Consider the following 19,395-nt stretch of genomic DNA (forward strand, 5'->3'; position numbering starts at 1 on the left):
TTTCCGGTTACATCACCACTTAAAATGACGACTTAGGAAATGCACAATCTATTTAAAACCCCCTAAATAAATGCCATCTCCGTTTTACGATTGATACGGAAGAAAATTCCATCACGTGCGTTGAACGCTGCGCATTTGTATTTGCGCGCGCACGCATGATATAAAATAATCCCGCGTTTGTCAGTTTGTGGTTGAATTTCTTTTGGCTTTAAAACACTACGTTGGTGGCAGAGGGCTTTCACCATTTCTCGCCACACGGTAAATATTTAGATCAGTCCACGCTTCACGTAGCCTCCGACACGTACGACCGTTGTTTGGGCACGCGCGTCACGGAAAAATTTTCAAGATTGCGTGACACTTTGACATTATGTAAATATTATACTAATTGTGATGTACATAATTATCTACACCTGCCAGCAAGCACGCAGCAGATGCGCCGCGCAAACAACGAGCGAAGAATCATGTAATCAATGATTTCAGAATGAACAGAACAGCAACGTCTCTGTTGTTCGGTTTGATCTTAGCTGCGATATGTTTTCTGTTGATTTTCGTTTTCCAAATGGATTCCACATCACTTTTTCCAGCGATAAAACGCGGCAAGTCTACAGACGTGGCATCTCCCTATTATATTAATCGCACTGGAAAACATTGTAAAGTTACATTCGAATGGGGCGAAATGTGCCCAAAGCTATACACAGAACTTGGAGGAAGATGCGACTTGATCAATGGCACTTTTCAGTGCCCTGATATTCGTCGCAACTACACGAAATTTCGTACGCGGCAAGCACAGCTCATCTTGACACGAATGTTACGCATCTTTGACCTACTCGCGCAGAAACATGAAATCTACTACTGGATTTCGCGTGGCACTTTACTGGGTGCTGCGAGACATCAGGGATTTGTTCCCTGGGACGTAGACGCAGATCTTGAAATTCCTTTGAAGGACTACGTTAAATTTTTTCAAGTTGCGGCGAAAGAGCTACCAGATGATATTTTTTTTCAAAACTGCAAAAGCGATCCACCTTTGAGACCGGAAGATCCAAGCCGGTGGGGTTTACACGAGCATAAAATAGTTGGTATATATCAAGCGACGTGGAACCCAAGACTCCGCGATAGAAATAGCTGTTATAGGTACTGTATGGTTCATGGTTGTAAATGGCATGACGGCCTTATGTTAGACATCTTTGTATTGCCTGATGTAGACAGCTCTGTGTACCCTTTGAAGAGATTACCATTCGAAGGATTCACGCTTCCTGTTCAGAACGACTGGAGGGAAGAATTAGAGTCACAGTATGGAGAAAATTGGTTTGAATTTCCAACGGATAAAAGCCCAGATGAACACCCAGATGTGTATAATGGCTGTGAAAAACTCAGAACATGAAATCGTTTAATAGGAGATATTTTTTTACAAATTATGCGATGCTTTGCGCATGCTGCAGGTTCCGGAGTATTCAAGCAAATGGATTGAATATCTATTTAATTTCGCTCGATAAACTGATTCATTCGATTCAATACTCCCGGGAGATGTGTCCGGCACACACTACATGAGGTTTACTTGATGATAATAAGTGAAATGAGAAAGTATAGATTGCTTTATATAATGATAAAAATAGGGTTTATACCGTGTATTAAAATAATTGAAACAATGCCCACTGATGATTATCCGGCTGTTCACATCTGTATAATTTCTTCAGGATCGCGTTCAATTCGGCGACGTAACTGATAATATTAGGGACGAATTGTCAGGGAAATATAGCATAAATCGCAAAAAGGCCGCCTTCACCAGAAACGCTCATTAAATCGAGTTTATGCCAAGCCTACGGTCTACAAAACAGTAGTAGTATGATATGTTCAGTGAACTCAGTTGCGACGTATCGATGAGTTCAGCCGGAACGAAGCCCTAAAGCGGTGATTATGGTGATAGGTGAGAAAGCAACCGGGATCTTGATATGGAAAGTTTCGTTTCCTGTCTATAGTTTACGATAAGCAGTCATGTTTAGAAATAGATTTTCCGTAGATTTTTTTTAGAAGATTTCAGACGTTTTCGAGTGGTTTGTTTTGGTTGCCATATTGGATTAAGAACGCTGAAATCGGTACCCAGTCTTCTCGCATGTTACCTTGGACAGTACGGAAGTCTGGAACGAGTGCCGGAAGGTGCAGTGTTCGTGCGAACTTTGAGGAGAATTGACGAACTTTTAAACACGTTTAGCACAAAACGCTCAGGATTAAATAGAAATTAATTAAAACATTGAGTCTATAAATATAGCGCTACATGTACCGTGGGTTGTCAAATGGAATCAAATGTCTGAACCATCACCCTAATAATTTAAACACGTACAAAACAAAACCAGGAGCCCAGGACAAAACTCAGAACGCTGTTCGGTCGGCTAGCAGCTTTTGCAAGGTCTCACATGAATGCCTTGCTACCCTTCGAGAGAACAATAGAACAAACAACAGGAACAATGTCCCTACCCCAAAAACAATAGCAACTGCTACACTAGAGGACCAGTAGAATCACAAACTTTATACTTTATACTACAGTAGTGGTCGTGGGCTCCTGACTACAGAGTCGACACCTAACCCAGCCTTGTTCCCAGGGTCTCTCTCTCTCCGCCCCCCCCCCCCCCCCCCCCCATAGCGAGAGAAGACATGCAAACGCTTAGATTATCAGATGCACGTATTAACCGTCTCGGCCAAGTTCGTTTCTTAGTTCGTTATTCAAGACGCACTTAAGCGAAAAGTTGGCCGTAACGCAAAAATCTGCCTCGTGCACGTCTTTGAATCGAGACCAGGTGCACCAAACAATTAACTTGGCCAAGTTCATTCAGACTGATTATGCGTCTAGAGTATGAAAACGGCCATTTATGTTTCTGGGAGGACAGAGGTTCTATGGGAGTATATGACATGACCTGACATGACTTGAATCTCTTTGTGCCGGAAGTCAAGTCATGGATGACGAGATGGATTAAGAGGATGGACACGCCAGGCCAGCATGCAACTCTGTCAAAGATACACATCGAGTTTTAGAGCTAAACGTTGTTTTTGATAAGTGTTCCTCCCACTTACGAATAAGAACACCGAATACGTTAGGTAAATTTTTAAGTAAACGTTTATTTTACATGTGTCAATCACGCAAGTGAACTTGTACTTACAACATTAGTTTTCCTTTATACAATGTCTATCCAACGTTAAATGCTGGAATTTAGATGGCTTCCAGGTCTTCACCGACTGATGTTTTTTTCACTGTTGTATCAAATATAGGTATTAACCTTTTCACTTCCAATATTGGTCAAGGTCAAGTAAATTATTATCATTTAAACGGTGTAATGTCATGTAGTAGGATATTGAAACCATCATTACATTTATATGTTATATTCAGCCTTCTGGTTAAAATAAAAACTTTTTCTCGCGAGTTGCTATGATCATACTTCGCACTATAGGAAGTTCTGTAAGTTACTCTTGTCATTTGGCTGAGTCAGCATGTTTTACTAAAATAATCCGTGGTTGAACTTGTTTTCAAGTTACATAAACCTGTTTGCACTCCAGAGCAAATACGTTATTGTTTCTTAACTTATGTATTTCAATTGTCTTAGTTGGAACTCAGGGACATTGCCCTTATACAAGTAAAATGGGAGTGAACATAGAGCGTATTTTCGAATCTCTTCCGTTGTCACTCTATACGTTCAAAAGTCAGTTCTTGACGTTTTAATCCTGTCACAAAACCACGGGAGCAAGTGTGACACAATTCTTGTGTCCGACCGTTCTTTCTGAACGCGCCTTTGTTATTTTTATAACCATCATAATAGGCCAACTGGCAGTGGGTTCTAGTAACGCCTCTCTATACACAGGTGATATGGCTTGGGGCATAAGCTGGCACCGAAGATTCCCTCCAAATCCGGTTCCTTTGCGTCGTGTGGAACACTAAAGCGGAACTTGTGTAGCAAGCGAGATATGAAGAGGAACAGTTGGATTTTCCCCAGGGATTCAGCCAGGCACACGCGCCTTCCAGCTCCGAACGGCAGGTAACTGAGAGTTCCAGGGCAAATAAGTTTGCCTTCAGCATCGAGGAAGCGTGAAGGGTCGAATACATGAGGTTTCTCCCACTCGCTTTCATCATGATGCATAGCCCACACATTAAACAACACAATCGTGTCCTGAGGAATGTCAAATCCGTTCAGTGTGGTATCTGTTGTGGTTGAGTGCGGGAAAAGCAAAGGAACCAACGAACTATACCGCAGCACTTCATAAATGGTCGCTTCCGTATATGGCAAGTTGGGCTTGTCTGCCAGCTCAGGCAGGCGCTCTCTCCCAATGACGTCATCAAGTTCCTGATGGAGTCGTTCTTGCACCTTTGGATTAAGAGCTAAGTACGCAAGCGCCCAGAGTACGCACGTCGAGGTTGTTTCCAGTCCTGCGCTGAAGATGTCATTCATCGTTAAAACCACGTGATCTTCAGTAAGTGGTAACACTTTCCCGGGGTTTTCGGCCTGTGACTCTCGCATGGCTTTTATCAAGGCGTCGGTGAGGTCACGCGTCACGCAATCCTGGTAAGTGTTCTTGTGCTCGTCAAACTTCTTTTGCAGGATAAAATCGCGGTCTTTGACGGCCTGCTTGATCAGTTGTAATCCCTTAGTGGGGAAATGGCGCATGAAGGGGAAGTAATCCACCAGATTTCCAGCCCTGAATCCTTGTACAAACTGCTGGTTATAGCGAAGGATTGTGTAGAACTCAGGGTCATCGAGATCGTAACGAGATCCGAATACAAACGCACATATGATGTTTATCACAGCCAAGATGATGTCATCTTGAGGGTCATGTGCGCGCCCTTCCACTGTCTCAAACCGTTTTATGAGCTCGTCAATTTCCTGGCAAACTTTCTCTTCTATCGGCTTAATCCCTTGTCCAAACATCTTCAGCGCGGAGTGTGCGATTTTCCTCTGTAGTTTCCATGTCGGGCTGAAGTCGCTAAAAGCGATATCTTTCCCTCCTCTGGATATAAGATCGGCCGTGTAAAGGCGAGGTCGGCCTGCGAAGTCGTTGGATTTCTTCACGAGTGCTTCCCTGGCTAGATCGATGGTGTTTACGACCACGATCCGATGGATTCCGACGGTCAGCCGAAATACCTTGCCGAACTTCTTGGCGAGCTTCGTCAGGCCAAGATGCGGTTTTGTTCCCATTTGTAGCATGTTGCCAATGATCGGGAGAGGAACGGGACCAGGTGGCAGCTTCGTGTTTTCCTTCAGGTGTGAAACAGCGCTGTATAGAAGTACAGCGGTTATGACCACTACAGCAAGTGCCAATAACTCCAGAGCCATGGTGTTTCTATTGGTTTATCTGTTAAATGATAGAAAAGAACCCAGTTAAGTGTGGATCGCAGTAGATTTCTCAGCTTTGCTTTATGCAAGCAACAAAACCACGCGCAGTTACGAAATGTATAGAAAATAAAAATCAGTTATTTATCTATCATTTATTTGACATGTCTTTGTTTGTTAACCGCCTGCTATTGTCTGGTTTACTGGTAGCTTTTTATTACCTAAATGGAATAGTCTAAAACTCTGGACTCTGGACTCTGGACTATGGACTCATGGTCATTTTTTTTTCTTTTATTTAATGAAGATATTAAAAAAAAATTGTCCAGATTCCAGAGTCCAGAGTCCAGAGTCCAGAGTCCAGTCCAGAGTCCAGTCCAGGTTTTAGACTATGCCCCTAAACACCGTCAAAAAGTTCCAAGATTTCGAACAGAAAAATTGTGTAAATGCATAGAGCTTTTAAGTAACCCAATAAATGGCTTTGAAACTATACAAATACAAATGACATGACCCGATCATCTCGCTGTAGAATGAACAATGGATATCAAGTCGTTAACTTGGGGTAGAGCGCACTAAACTTGTCCAACATGCCTTAAGTACGATGCAAGTCTTATATAAACACATCAGAAGGTATTTTAATCGATTGTCGTTGTTATCGACATCACCGATTAAAATAAACAATCAAACACTTGAAGTCGTCCGATATGACGAAACCCCTCGCTCAGTCGAGACAATAAAAAAGCTATCAAAATGCATACACATAAAAAAGAAACAAAAAGCTGGTCAATTTGCTTCAATAACATCAATTTCTCAAAACAGAAACTTACGTATTCTGGATTTTGCAGTCCTCTTTTCTAGATATGTTCAGTTTGCAAAGGTTCGGACGAACTTACAAGAAAATTTCGTCGTAAAATCCACTCGAGGACTGGGTCGGGTCACGAGGCAGACGTTATTGCAGACTTTAAGAAGGACCTTGGACTTTTTGTGAAGAGTTTTGCAGATGACAGATGAGCAGACTCGTATTGAAAATGTAAACTTGCCGACTGCACTGAGTGTTTTTGTATTAAGAATCTCGATTGTGTAAGCGCGCGAAGCGCCGCAACTTTAATTCGCCTTATTTGCATGGATTAACCCTCACAATAAAATGTACGCACTCAATAGCGAAGAGATTCAAGAAAACAATAGCGTAGAAGTACATTATAAAACCGCTTTTTTCCGGCAGTACGAGACAGCCATCCAGCTTAGCAAAGCTAATTAGTACATTAGTAAACTGAACGAGCTAAGTGCGCCAAGTACACTACAAACTGTCAAGAACGTCTCGATACTAATCCATAACATGCTGTTCAATAAGTCTCAACGGGTCATCAATTCATTTCCTGGATCGCTTCCTGAAAAGCTCTTTTCCGCTCAGCGTGCCGTTTGCCGTTCGATCACAATATAAGGGCTGCGTAACGTAATAATTACGTACTGTCTTGTCCGTACGCATGACCGAACAGGCTAATACATTCACCAGAAGGACTTAGAGAGGGATGTTTCATTTGAAAGCATGCGCTTCTAGTAAAATTGTGGTGTTGGATTTCGCAAGATCCACTTGTTACGTAGAATGCCTTTGATTGTATCACGCCCTCCAAATATATAAACACCTTAGCGCCATCCTGTTACAATGAAAAGCCCCGTATGGTTTCCTAATGAGAGTACCTATGAGGTCCCCGCCCTCCCATCCCTCATGGATGTTTCAGTTATTCTCGCTCTAAGGTAATTTCCTGTACTAACAAGCACAAGTCTTTCTTGTTCTCCAAACACCGGAAAATCCATGGCGAGAGATCAATAAGCCCCCTCAAAGCTGTGGCATGCTTATTTTGTGTCGTTTCAACACGCGTTGTCATGTGTTTCGAAATCTGCTAACAAGTATAAATCGTGCTTTGAATCATGAATTTCAGTAATATTTGTACAGTATGGTTATCAAGACTAATTCTTTTGGTCCTTCTGGCAGAAGAGATAAAAATTGATTTACTTCAAAAATATTTCTATAGCTTCAAAAGAGGCCTTTTTAACGAAAGCATTAATTGCCGAACAAGTATCGAAGTTAACATCGCTCGTAAAGTCGAAATCGTCAGGTTAAATTCTCCCAAAAAAGCTTTACTTTAAAAGAACGGAATTCTCTTAAAACAAGTGTACGCTTTTTTAACTATCCATTTATTCCGAGTTTATAACCCATCTACCTCGTCGCGAAGTCCAGAACAATGTTTTTGCCTTGAGAACAGAAAAAAGACCGATCGAAGTCTATGATATATAAAAAATTATACATAAGATATACCCACTTGATTGCAGTATACTTTGTACTTGAGGATCTAATTCAGTAGCTTTTTTCTTATAATTGTCTTCTTATCCGCCGACCTCTTCTGCTTTTTGAAGGCGGTTTTTTTATGGGGAGTAAAGATCATAGTCCGTTATCAGTCAAATGAACTTTGCCTGGGTGGCATAATATCTTCATTTAACTTTCTCAGTTGAACGGTCGGACCCCCGGGAATGATATTTGCCGTGGCGGGTATATTAACACAAGTAATCACGAGTGAATCTTATGATGAACTTCTGTGTAGAAAAAATTTCAGGCCTGCAAATATTCATCTTGTGGTTGTAGCAATTATCACAATCAGTCATGCGTCCCTATAGAAACATACAGAATTCCACTTGCTATAATACTAACTCATCAAAATTCCCATATTTGTTGCAAATTTTGCGAATGCAATGCTAGGCATCCATCGATATGACAGCAGACAAGTGCATTGAGAGCCGCTGAAGATTTCATTTACTCCAAGCCCAAGAATATAGCTCAATTTTAAGAATTATGCAAGGCTTTTGAGTCAATCAATTGCTAAAGCATTTACCTCGATCACAGGAGAGAGCCGGGCTGAGTTTAATTGCTCAATAAATCAGCTAGAAAAGCAATTTAAAGCAAAATAAGCTTTAAAGATAATATCAGGCTTGTAGATTAGTTCCTATAAATGCCGGACTGATATAGTTCTAGGCCGCTCAGCAACGTGGCAATTTACTCTTACCTATTTGTGCAAGGACTGCCTTATTAGCACGCATCAGGGATGCGAATTTATGTCGGTGAAAGTTAAATCCATGAGCGAACAAGATAGACTATGGAATTCACGATGATCTATCTTTGACGAAAACTACTTAAAGAATATTAAAACGATAATAAACTTACATGGGGCTCTTTATAAACTGCAAATACTTGCTACCTTTTGACGCCGAGCACAAGTTGCGCTTCAAATGTTTATCTTCCCTTTGAAGTACAATTGCAGCGATTAAATAGATCTAGCTGCTTCGACGTATGCGGTTGACTAAATCTTGATTGAGGTGTCCAGCCTCAATTAATGTTGAGTGGATGACCATTAAAAACAGGCTTTGAATAATTTGCAAATTATTGGAATGCTTTTTTGCGCATTGCCCGCGATAAAACGATCTCCCAGCACGGCAAATGTACCAATGTAACTATATATCAGTTTACTTCACCGGAGAATTGTAATAAGTCTCAGGGAATTCTGCCAAGTTTCGGCCCTTCAATTTTAAACAAATTTCCGATGTGCAGGTTTGGACAAAAGCTTTAGTGGGAGACATAAACTTTAGCCACTCGATGATAGCCATAACAATCATTAGCATGCCATGGATATTTTTTTGATTTGATTATATTAGATCTCAAAAGGGTATCTTAGCGAAAGTTTATAGAGTGAGTTACGAAATAGATATGACCACCTTCCGTTGACATGAAGGCAAATCAACAAAGTCAAATAAACCGAAACAAATGCTACAAACCTTAAAACCCTGTTGAATACCGATGATTGAAGACTCTTGAAGATTGGTATTTCAAAAATTGCTCAATCTCTTCACTGCTCTTTCAGCTGAAAACGGATCTACTCGGCGAGTTTACCGACGTCTACCGTCTAACTGTACAAAGACACTCAGCTTAATCGCCTCAGAAAACTAACCCTCTTTATATACTATTCAAAATTAAATGCAAACATGGATATCCGCATTAATGCCACACAAGCGTTTGTTAATTGTTTCCTGTGTTATAATCTACCACAAAGGAAATAACGATAAATTCGTGGGTGGGTTTCGCGAAGGAAATAATCACTTATGTCCTGAAAATTTGCCTGCGTGGGTTTTAAGAACATCTTTAATTGAAAAGAGGTGGAGCATACCGGAAAACAAGTGTAAAAGAAAAAGAAACTGTCAAAATAATCAAAACACTGTAAAACTGTTTTATTTTATTTCGATTTGAGAGTAAAACATACCAGTGCCTAATATAAAACTATCGTCGCGACACTGCGGACATTCTTAAACGTATCAATTGATTTTTTAAGGGCTGATATAGATCATTCCATATAGCAAGAATAAATATTTCTCTTTCATAAATCGAATATTTGTCCTTCTTACACGTGTAAATTGGCAGCTTTGGCGAAGCTTCTGATCATACTTTTGAATTTTAAAATTATTTTTTCAGGAGTTTTACCGGCACAATGGAGTTTGCATTTTTCGCTCTTTTACGTGCGTTTAAGCCACTTAACGGTGCGTGAATCACTTTAACAAACAAGCAAAAGTCATTCAATCTTTTGATACTAGCACTAAGACATTGAACAGATTAGAGTGGGAAATGTTCTTTTGTATCCATTGTTTCAAAATTCGTTGTAAAATGTTTTGTCAAATCGTTTTACATAAAGACAACAACTTACAATAACTAAAAATAGTTCATCGGATATGAGACGCGAAAAGTGTTTTGAAACAATCACGAAATCCGAGTCGTTTTTCGTGCTTTTCGCGTGCGATGTAATCGTTATGTGAGCTAATGTTCCAGTATAGTTTTATTTATTGGGTAGCTATCAACACTAATTCATTGAAAAATGACAGTTTATTCCCACTTCATGTAGTTCTCGTGTTTTCGAGGTCGTGAATCCATATACAGGTGCCGTCTCAGTTATGTAAAGTCAATTTTATCGGTTGAACTATTTTTTGGTCTATTTTAACACTTCATGGAATTTGAAAATCTTGGTTCAAATACGTCTTAAAATGTTTGGAATCCTTAACCACTCATATTAACCGGCAATAAATTTTATTTTAAACTGTCTCGTTCTATATTTTGAACTGTTCTGTTGAATTTTTGTGTAACAGAGATTAAAATAAATTTAAGTCATTAAAATCGTGAGTTTTCCTGGACCAACTATCCAAGACATGCACGCAAGCAAGGGCAATGTCACGATATCTGAAGTTATTTTTCTAATGTATAAAATTCCTTTCAAATTGAAGAACTTTCAAAATAATAGCTTTCTGAGGTAGAAGTGCACGCAAGTGGTAATAAAAAAACAAAAATACTATTGCAAGTAGCGATCTTGAAAAACTTAAACTATTTTTTTTTCACGCACAAAGCGTGACGCAGCTCGAGCAAGGCCAATAACTTTTGTTGCGTGATGTTTTTTGGATGTCGCGATTATGCCTTGGTGGGCAAGAGATCAGACGATTTGATTGTAATTGTTTTCTAAAAATAGCACAGTCACGTCACGGAAGAAACAAGGCAAGAACTGACTCATGGTATCTTTCGTCCAGTTCTCCTTAAGCTTTCTTTAGATAAAAAGGAGGGGAAAGACAAAGAGTAAAGAATACTGAGGCTGGAACAATATTGTAATCGAGTTTTGCTAAGTTTTGGAGATTCTTAGACAAATTACAAACGAGGAAACAACGTTAACGGTAAATCTTTCAAGACCTCATTCAGTCCACGCGTCAGTGAATACGCAAGTAATTAAAGACTTACATCAACATCGAATTAAATAATTAACGAGGTCTTTGCTGACTCAACTAGTTAGTCTTTACTGATATTAACCCATGTACATCTTGTAGACAAGCTGGAAAAGTTCTTATACTTAAACGAGTTGATAGAAAGTCTAGGTAAGTGACGGTGTCCCGTTGTGGAATATATAATAAACTTATGAAGCTAAAAGATTAAAAGATCCAATGCTTCAGAATGGCTTTTATTGCCAAGGAGTTGGAAACCAAGTGACTTGACCTCGTAACTATATGACATAATCTACAAGCAGTCCCGGAATAGTTGTGTCAAAATTAATTGGCCTTTTATTGATTAATTAATTGCGTCATAACGTTAATAAATTGCTTATTGATGGACGAGGCACTTAGACGGTTAATCTTTCAACGATAAATCTTTTGAGACCTCATTTAGTCAAATTAAGCCAACGTCAGTGTATACGCAAGTAATTAACGACGTATATTAACATCGAATTAAATAATTAACAAGCTCTTAGCTTTGCTGACTCAAGAGGGGAGCAAAATACGGGGGGGGGAAAAAAAAGTAAAAAAAAAGGGGGGGGGGGAAAAAACAAAGAAAAAAAAAGGAGGGGGGAAGGAGAAATTGGCTCAAAAAGTAGGGAGGAGGAAGGGTCACCCTTTGTCGCATCCCCCTCACTCAACTACAATCCCCGTCAATACCCTTGGGAAGGTGTCAAGTTTCCTCCCCCCCCCTTTTTTTTTTTTTTTTGGGGGGGGGGGGGTTTTTTTTTTTTTATGTAGCTAGCCAGTCTTAACTCATATTAACCCATGTATGTCTTGTAGACAAGTTCTAGGAGTCTAAGTAGGTGAGTGTCCCGTTGTGGAATAATAATATATATAATTTATGAAGCTAGAAAATTCAAGGATTCAGTGCTTCAGCAAGTGATTTCTATTGCCAAGAAGGTGGAAACCAAGTAAATTGACCTTCCAACTTTAAGACATAATCTCCAAGTCGTCCCGGAATAGTTGTGTCAAATTGGCCTTTTATTGATTAATTAATTGCGTCATAACATTAATAAATTGCTTATAGATCGACGAGGCACTTGGACGGTTAACCTTTCAAGACCTCATTCAGTCTAAGCACACGTCAGTGTATACGCAAGTAATTAACGACGTCAGATTAACATCGAATTAAATAATTAACAAGCTCTTTGCTGACTCAAGAAGGGGGAAGGGAGAAATGTTCCAAAAATAAGGGGGGGGGGGGGTTGGAGAAATCTAGGCGAAAAAATGTAGGGGGGAGGAAGATTTACCCTCCTGTCCCCCCCCCCCCCCTCACTCAACTAGCTAGTCTTTTCTCGTATTAACTCATGTACATCTTGCAGACAACTTCTTGTACTTTAACGACTCGATAGGAGTCAAGTAAGTGAGTGCCCCGTTGCGTTTATGAAGAAAAAGATTAAGAAGAAAGTTAAGTGCTTCGGAATGATTTTCTTCTCTTAAAGTTATAGGAGCCAAATGACTTGAGCATTGCAACTTTAAGACAAAATCTCCAAGTAGTCCCGGAATAGTTGCGTCAAATTGGCTTCTTATTGATTAATTAATTTTGCGTCATAACATTAATAAATTGCCTATAGATCGACGAGGCACTTCTCTTTAATGCAGAATGAGCAAGCAATTTTTGTGCGTCAGTCTCGTTATTTAATGACATGTTATGAAGAAAGTTAACCAATCACAGCCCAATAAGTTAGTTTTGTGTTAAATTACTGTATTGATTCAAACCTTGTTGGTGTCTACGTGACTTGCTTTTAGTGTTTGATAAATTTTAGGATCTTTATCGACCGTTATCGGTAACTCGGTGTGACGTTAACTACTTGTATCTCCTTGTCATATTTGTTGTATAGCTGCAGTCATGTAGCTATTAAGATTTGTCTCCATTTGTAATGCAAAGAATACAGCCTTAAACGTGCCAAAATACAACAAAACTTGCAGTTCCAAAAAGAGTTATCTTCAATAAATCCGACACGATTTTTACGGTGTGGCTAGGCTCTTCGTTGTGGAAGCGCAAAATTTAGACGAACATTTTACGTTCTTCACATAATGGCCTATAAACATCCCAATTAGAAACAAAACAATTGAATAATTGAAATTACGAAGTTATTTTTGACAGCGGTAAATGCCTCTTTCGGCGAATTAACGGATCTTAAAAGTTTAAAATTAGAACTTCACTAGCGATTTATTCAAATTTGAAATGCATCCCATCCTTTAGTACTGATATGGGTTGAATACCTGGCTTAATATTCGCAGTAAGTGGTTTTGGTGACGTCAACGTTCTAGAGAAAGCACTGCTTTTCTATATTAAGGACTCCTGAAAGATATATATTGGTTTCGGAAGTTTCGCTTTAAGAGATGGAATTTACCGCACATGCCGAAAGCGAGAAATAATTAACGTGAGAAAGAATGAATAATACCTTCTCAAGATGGAGAGGTTGATGTTTCCGATTTTCTTGAGGCTAGGTTTAGATGAAGACCAAGATGCCATCATGAGCTTTCAGCATTGAGAGCATTTGAGCGACATGCGGAGATTTAAGCTCTTATCGACACTTTAGTGGGCCATTTGCGATATTTATATGTAGAAATAGTGTTGAATCGTGTTAAGTGACTTTTCAAGTGTCTGCAAATTCATGCGAAAGGCTCTCGATGAAATGGCACTACAAGACAATCTTTCGTCCGTTTGAGCCACTTAAAATACCATTTGACAAATTTCACCCGAGTGTTTTAGAGCAAACACTGAACATTAGAGGTTGAGAAACTGGCACTAAAGGTGCTTTGCTAATAAATTAAACACTTACTGAACAAATACTGCGTCAGTGGAACTACGATAAAAGGTATTCGCCTTTTGTTTAGATAAAAAACAAGCTTCGCTGAACCACGTGGAAACTCGGTAAATGTCGAGTTTTCATCAACGATCTTTTGCCAAAATAACGTTAGTCAACTAGCAAAGGAACTGCTATCGGTAACACCGACAGAAATGAAACTGAAAATATTCCTAACATCATGAACACAGAGCCTCGATCAAACCGGTTTAAGTAATAAATTGTTATTTTCTAGAAAAGTAGCGAAATTAAATAATGCGAGATTACATCGAAGTCATGGTTTTACAAATTCGATTAAATATTTCAGTTAAACTTGGATGTTTAACTGGGATCCGTATGCGAAAAAACCCGGGCAAGAGAAGAGCTTTGAACTAAGTCGTTTCACATACCTGTGTGTAGAAACTGCTTGCGCTGAAGTCAGTTTGAAAGAACAGCCTTCGCGTCGTGTTGAATACAAATGACTGAACACTGGATGTGTTTCAGACTTTCTACGTATGCACCTGTCAGAGAGCTGCTAAAAAAAGAACGATTGATCGTTCGAAGGCACTTAACTTCCTTCAATTAACGCGAGTTTCATTTGCAACGCGGGTTTTATAATCCGTTGAAATCAAGAAGATCATCTCAAAATAACTGCAGGCATGAGATCTATAAATACTCTGCCGGCGGGGCTTTGTCGCAATGAAATACAAGATATTATCCGAGCCAATATAACTTTTCAAAAATCAAATGGCCGCTAGCTACAAGGGCGTAAGTTGCTCTCAAATTCCTGCATAAACTTAGCACAGAGCTTCAGGCGCAAGACCACTACCAATACAATTTCTGTTCAGAGGAAATTGTTACTATGTTATTACCTAAACACCTTCCTTGCAACCATTTATAGGAAAAACGTTTTTTCTCCATTCTATATTGAACAGGGGTGAGAAGGCCTGATTTTATTACGATTTAAGAGGTTTTTGGCAACCGATCATGTTATACGTGGTGCAGCTCTAGTACCTATATAACGAGCACTGATGAAAACTTCCGATATGCAATTTTTTAGTGAAAGCTAAACTTTGTTATTTCGGAAGAAGGGGCTTCTTCGCCTATACAACGAACTTAAGATATAACCAGCCAAGTATTTGGGGCTTAGCACGTCAATATTCAGCGCTACATTGCACTTAGAGAATTGGAGCCGAGAATTGATTCTTTAGGAGCCTTTTCCTGGCTGTTCAAAGTCTGGCAATTGTTTGCAGTTATATTGCCAAATCGGTATCCGATTGAGAGGGAAAAACAAAGGGCACTAAAAGAGGCCGCGATAAAACAAATGGCGCTCTTGAGATCCAAGATAAGAACTACGGAATAGCAACCTCAACACAGGATTGCGAATCGTGTACGAAATTCCTAAAGCGCTGCGGACGTATCTCTGAAGTGGTAGTTCCCTTAAAAAGGGCGGTAAAACGCCTGCGAAGGCTTTCAACTACGTATGTATGACAGTTGAGCAATATAGCCACTGCCGCAACAAGATTTATGATTGTAATCTTTGAAAATATTTTGATTCATTATCCTATCTTGTCGCTAAGGTACTTGACTTTGTTGAGGACTAATATAACCCCGGCAATAATAATGGCATCTCTTTATAACCTTTAGGGCCAGCAGTGTGGGTCGTAATTTAAAACAATTACGTTGTCTTTTGATGTCAACAAATCACAAAATTTAAATCAATCTTCAATATGTTAATAGACTCTGAAAGGGAAATTATGAAAAACCTGACTTCTCGCAGATAAAAGCTTGCAAAAATAGCGTCACTTATTTGTGTTAGATACCTAGAAACTACTTCTTTTTATACCTTCAGCGGCGATTTTCCGAAGGGATAAAATAAAAAATAATAATAATAAGCGATCACTGCCCACTATATGTTCTTGATTTGGCTGTAGTTTGTAGTCTACGTACAATTGCGAAAAGCGTGAAGTTTCTGAGGAGTTTTAGCGGATCTGTGATTTTTGCGCGATTTTTGCGGCATCTATTTTTTGTGATTTTGAAAGACTTCTCTTCTAGCCTGCGTGGCTGGCGGAATTGAGCGAGCGAGGGCTTTGTTCCGGTAACGGAGCCTCTAAGCTGGCTTCATATCGTTTGAAGAGCGGGGTTAGTTTATTTGGATGCACGTGTATGCAACGTGAAAAATAACACAACGAAAAGTAAAGAACCCAAAGGCACCCACGTGCGTCGCTTAAACAACCGGAATAAATTATTTTTGCCGAAATTTTTTACTTTTTTCTCGGATCATAGAAAAAAACCTTAAAACATGACAATACGTTAAACCAGCGAAGTTTCATGCCGTAAGGCATGTCTTTAGAAAAGCTTCTTGCTATTAACTATATATAGTAAATAATTTCTGGATTAACTTATAACTTCCATAGCAAATATCGGCATCGAGAGATCAGTGCACGTGTTAAGGTGCACACTAACACTTCAGCCTCGATAAAAGGCTCAAGTTTTTCGGACAGAATCTAATATGGCTCGCTATGACTGTCGACCTATCTCAGCGTACACACCAAATCTGGCCAAATAAGGCCATTACTGAACACTTTTGTTTTCACAAACACTTATTACAATTTCGTGAAGTGAACCACGATCCAAGTTTTAACTTCCATATAAGCTCAAATTATACGTGTAAGCATCAGTGGTATAGTATCAGAGGAAACCTCCCTCCTCCCCATTTCTCTTGCGTCCTACGCTGTACGTTTTTGCTCTCGTTTTGCCTTGTTACTTGGGTAACCTCTATATAAGAGATTTTCCAGTCCTAGTTCGACTATCTACTATTTCGGAAAAAAAAAATTTGCGTTAAGTTAACCACCGGGTTGAGGGGGGGGGGGGGGGGGGGTGAGTATGTGCGGTGCGCGTTCTGAAATCCTTACACTATTCAGACCAAGAATATGGGATTTTCCCTACCTTATTCAAGATAATGATAATTCATTTCATGTAGCGCATTTTCCTTATGTATATGTTCAAATGCGCTGTACACATACCCTTATTTACTACATATAAAAGGCCAGACCACAACCGTGAAGGGAGCTTCGTGCCCTACTCTTTGCGAATAGTGTGCGGGTTCTTTCACCGTCCCCTGCTATACAAAGACTGAAGACACAGGAGACGGGACTTTAAGGACCTGAGTGTTGGTCCGATCTGGGGCTCGAACCCTCGACCAGTTTTACCTCATGTCGCCCCGACCAACTACACCTGGGTCTCCGAGATGTCTCTTGGCCTGCGTGGCTGGCGCAATTGAGCGCACAAGAGCTTTGTTCCGGCAACGGAGCCTCTAAGCTGGCTTCATATCGATTGGAGGGGGTTAGTTTATTTGGTGCACGTGTATGCAACGTGAAAAATAACACAACGAAAAGTAAAGAACCCAAAGGCACCCACGTGCGTCGCTTAAACACCGGAATAAATTATTTTTGCCGAAATTTTTTACTTTTTTCTCGGATCAAGAAAAAAACCTTAAAACATGACAATACGTTAAACCAGCGAAGTTTCATGCCATAAGGCATGTCTTTAGAAAAGCTTCTTGCTATTAACTATATATAGTAAATAATTTCTGGATTAACTTATAACTTCCATAGCAAATATCGGCATCGAGAGATCAGTGCACGTGTTAAGGTGCACACTAACACTTCAGCCTCGATAAAAGGCTCAAGTTTTTCGGACAGAATCTAATATGGCTCGCTGTGACTGTCGACCTATCTCAGCGTACACACCAAATCTGGCCAAATAAGGCCATTACTGAACACTTTTGTTTTCACAAACACTTATTCCAATTTCGTGAAGTGAACCACGATCCAAGTTTTAACTTCCATATAAGCTCAAATTATACGTGTAAGCATCAGTGGTATAGTATCAGAGGAAACCTCCCTCCTCCCCATTTCTCTTGCGTCTACGCTGTCGTTTTTCTCTCGTTTTGCCTTGTTACTTGGATAACCTCTATTTAAGAGATTTTCCAATCCTAGTTCGACTATCTACTATTTCGAAAAAAAAAAAAAAAATTTGCGTTAAGTTAACCACCGGGTTGAGGGTGGGGGGGGGGGGGGGGGGGTAAGTATGTGCGGTGCGCTTTCTGTAATCCTTACACTATTCAGACCAGAATATGGGATTTTCTCTACCTTATTCAAGATAATGATAATTCATTTCATGTAGCGCATTTTCCTTATGTATATGTTCAAATGCGCTGTACACATACCCTTATTTACTACATATAAAAGGCCAGACCACAACCGTGAAGGGAGCTTCGTGCCCTACTCTTTGCGAATAGTGTGCGGGTTCTTTCACCGTCCCCTGCTATACAAAGACTGAAGACACAGGAGACGGGACTTTAAGGACCTGAGTGTTGGTCCGATCTGGGGCTCGAACCCTCGACCAGTTTTACCTCATGTCGCCCCGACCAACTACACCTGGGTCTCCGAGATGTCTCTTGGCCTGCGTGGCTGGCGCAATTGAGCGCACAAGAGCTTTGTTCCGGCAACGGAGCCTCTAAGCTGGCTTCATATCGTTTGGAGGGGGTTAGTTTATTTGGTGCACGTGTATGCAACGTGAAAAATAACACAACGAAAAGTAAAGAACCCAAAGGCACCCACGTGCGTCGCTTAAACACCGGAATAAATTATTTTTGCCGAAATTTTTTACTTTTTTCTCGGATCAAGAAAAAAACCTTAAAACATGACAATACGTTAAACCAGCGAAGTTTCATGCCATAAGGCATGTCTTTAGAAAAGCTTCTTGCTATTAACTATATATAGTAAATAATTTCTGGGTTAACTTATAACTTCCATAGCAAATATCGGCATCGAGAGATCAGTGCACGTGTTAAGGTGCACACTAACACTTCAGCCTCGATAAAAGGCTCAAGTTTTTCGGACAGAATCTAATATGGCTCGCTGTGACTGTCGACCTATCTCAGCGTACACACCAAATCTGGCCAAATAAGGCCATTACTGAACACTTTTGTTTTCACAAACACTTATTCCAATTTCGTGAAGTGAACCACGATCCTTCCATATAAGCTCAAATTATACGTGTAAGCATCAGTGGTATAGTATCAGAGGAAACCTCCCTCCTCCCCATTTCTCTTGCGTCTACGCTGTCGTTTTTCTCTCGTTTTGCCTTGTTACTTGGATAACCTCTATTTAAGAGATTTTCCAATCCTAGTTCGACTATCTACTATTTCGGAAAAAAAAAAATTTGCGTTAAGTTAACCACCGGGTTGAGGGTGGGGGGGGGGGGGGGGGTAAGTATGTGCGGTGCGCTTTCTGTAATCCTTACACTATTCAGACCAGAATATGGGATTTTCTCTACCTTATTCAAGATAATGATAATTCATTTCATGTAGCGCATTTTCCTTATGTATATGTTCAAATGCGCTGTACACATACCCTTATTTACTACATATAAAAGGC

General features: G+C 40.0%; 2 protein-coding genes across 8 annotated transcripts; one reads left to right on the plus strand and one right to left on the minus strand.

Annotated features, from left to right (window-relative positions):
* Nucleotides 1-383: 383 nt before the first annotated feature.
* Nucleotides 384-1,654, plus strand: LOC144638525 (uncharacterized). The gene has a single exon (XM_078497718.1). It carries the CDS (start codon nucleotides 482-484, stop codon nucleotides 1,379-1,381), a length of 900 nt encoding a protein of 299 aa, XP_078353844.1. The 5' UTR covers nucleotides 384-481; the 3' UTR covers nucleotides 1,382-1,654.
* Nucleotides 1,655-3,091: 1,437 nt separating this feature from the next.
* Nucleotides 3,092-14,639, minus strand: LOC144637964 (steroid 17-alpha-hydroxylase/17,20 lyase-like). Of its 7 annotated transcripts, none has more exons than XM_078497047.1 (2): nucleotides 14,362-14,639; nucleotides 3,092-5,334 (listed from the first exon to the last, which is right to left on the minus strand). In XM_078497047.1, exon 2 carries the CDS (start codon nucleotides 5,313-5,315, stop codon nucleotides 3,825-3,827), a length of 1,491 nt encoding a protein of 496 aa, XP_078353173.1. In that variant the 5' UTR covers nucleotides 5,316-5,334; nucleotides 14,362-14,639; the 3' UTR covers nucleotides 3,092-3,824. The 7 variants fall into 7 exon arrangements, with proteins under 7 accessions (XP_078353173.1, XP_078353177.1, XP_078353179.1 ...); XM_078497051.1 differs by lacking the exon at nucleotides 14,362-14,639 and adding an exon at nucleotides 9,135-9,251; XM_078497053.1 differs by lacking the exon at nucleotides 14,362-14,639 and adding an exon at nucleotides 8,561-8,774.
* Between the last annotated feature and the right edge of the window lie 4,756 nt (nucleotides 14,640-19,395).

The sequence above is a fragment of the Oculina patagonica genome, chromosome 14, assembly GCF_052425735.1.
Source record: "Oculina patagonica isolate OP01 chromosome 14, crgOcupat, whole genome shotgun sequence".
Taxonomy (NCBI): Eukaryota; Metazoa; Cnidaria; class Anthozoa; order Scleractinia; family Oculinidae; genus Oculina; species Oculina patagonica.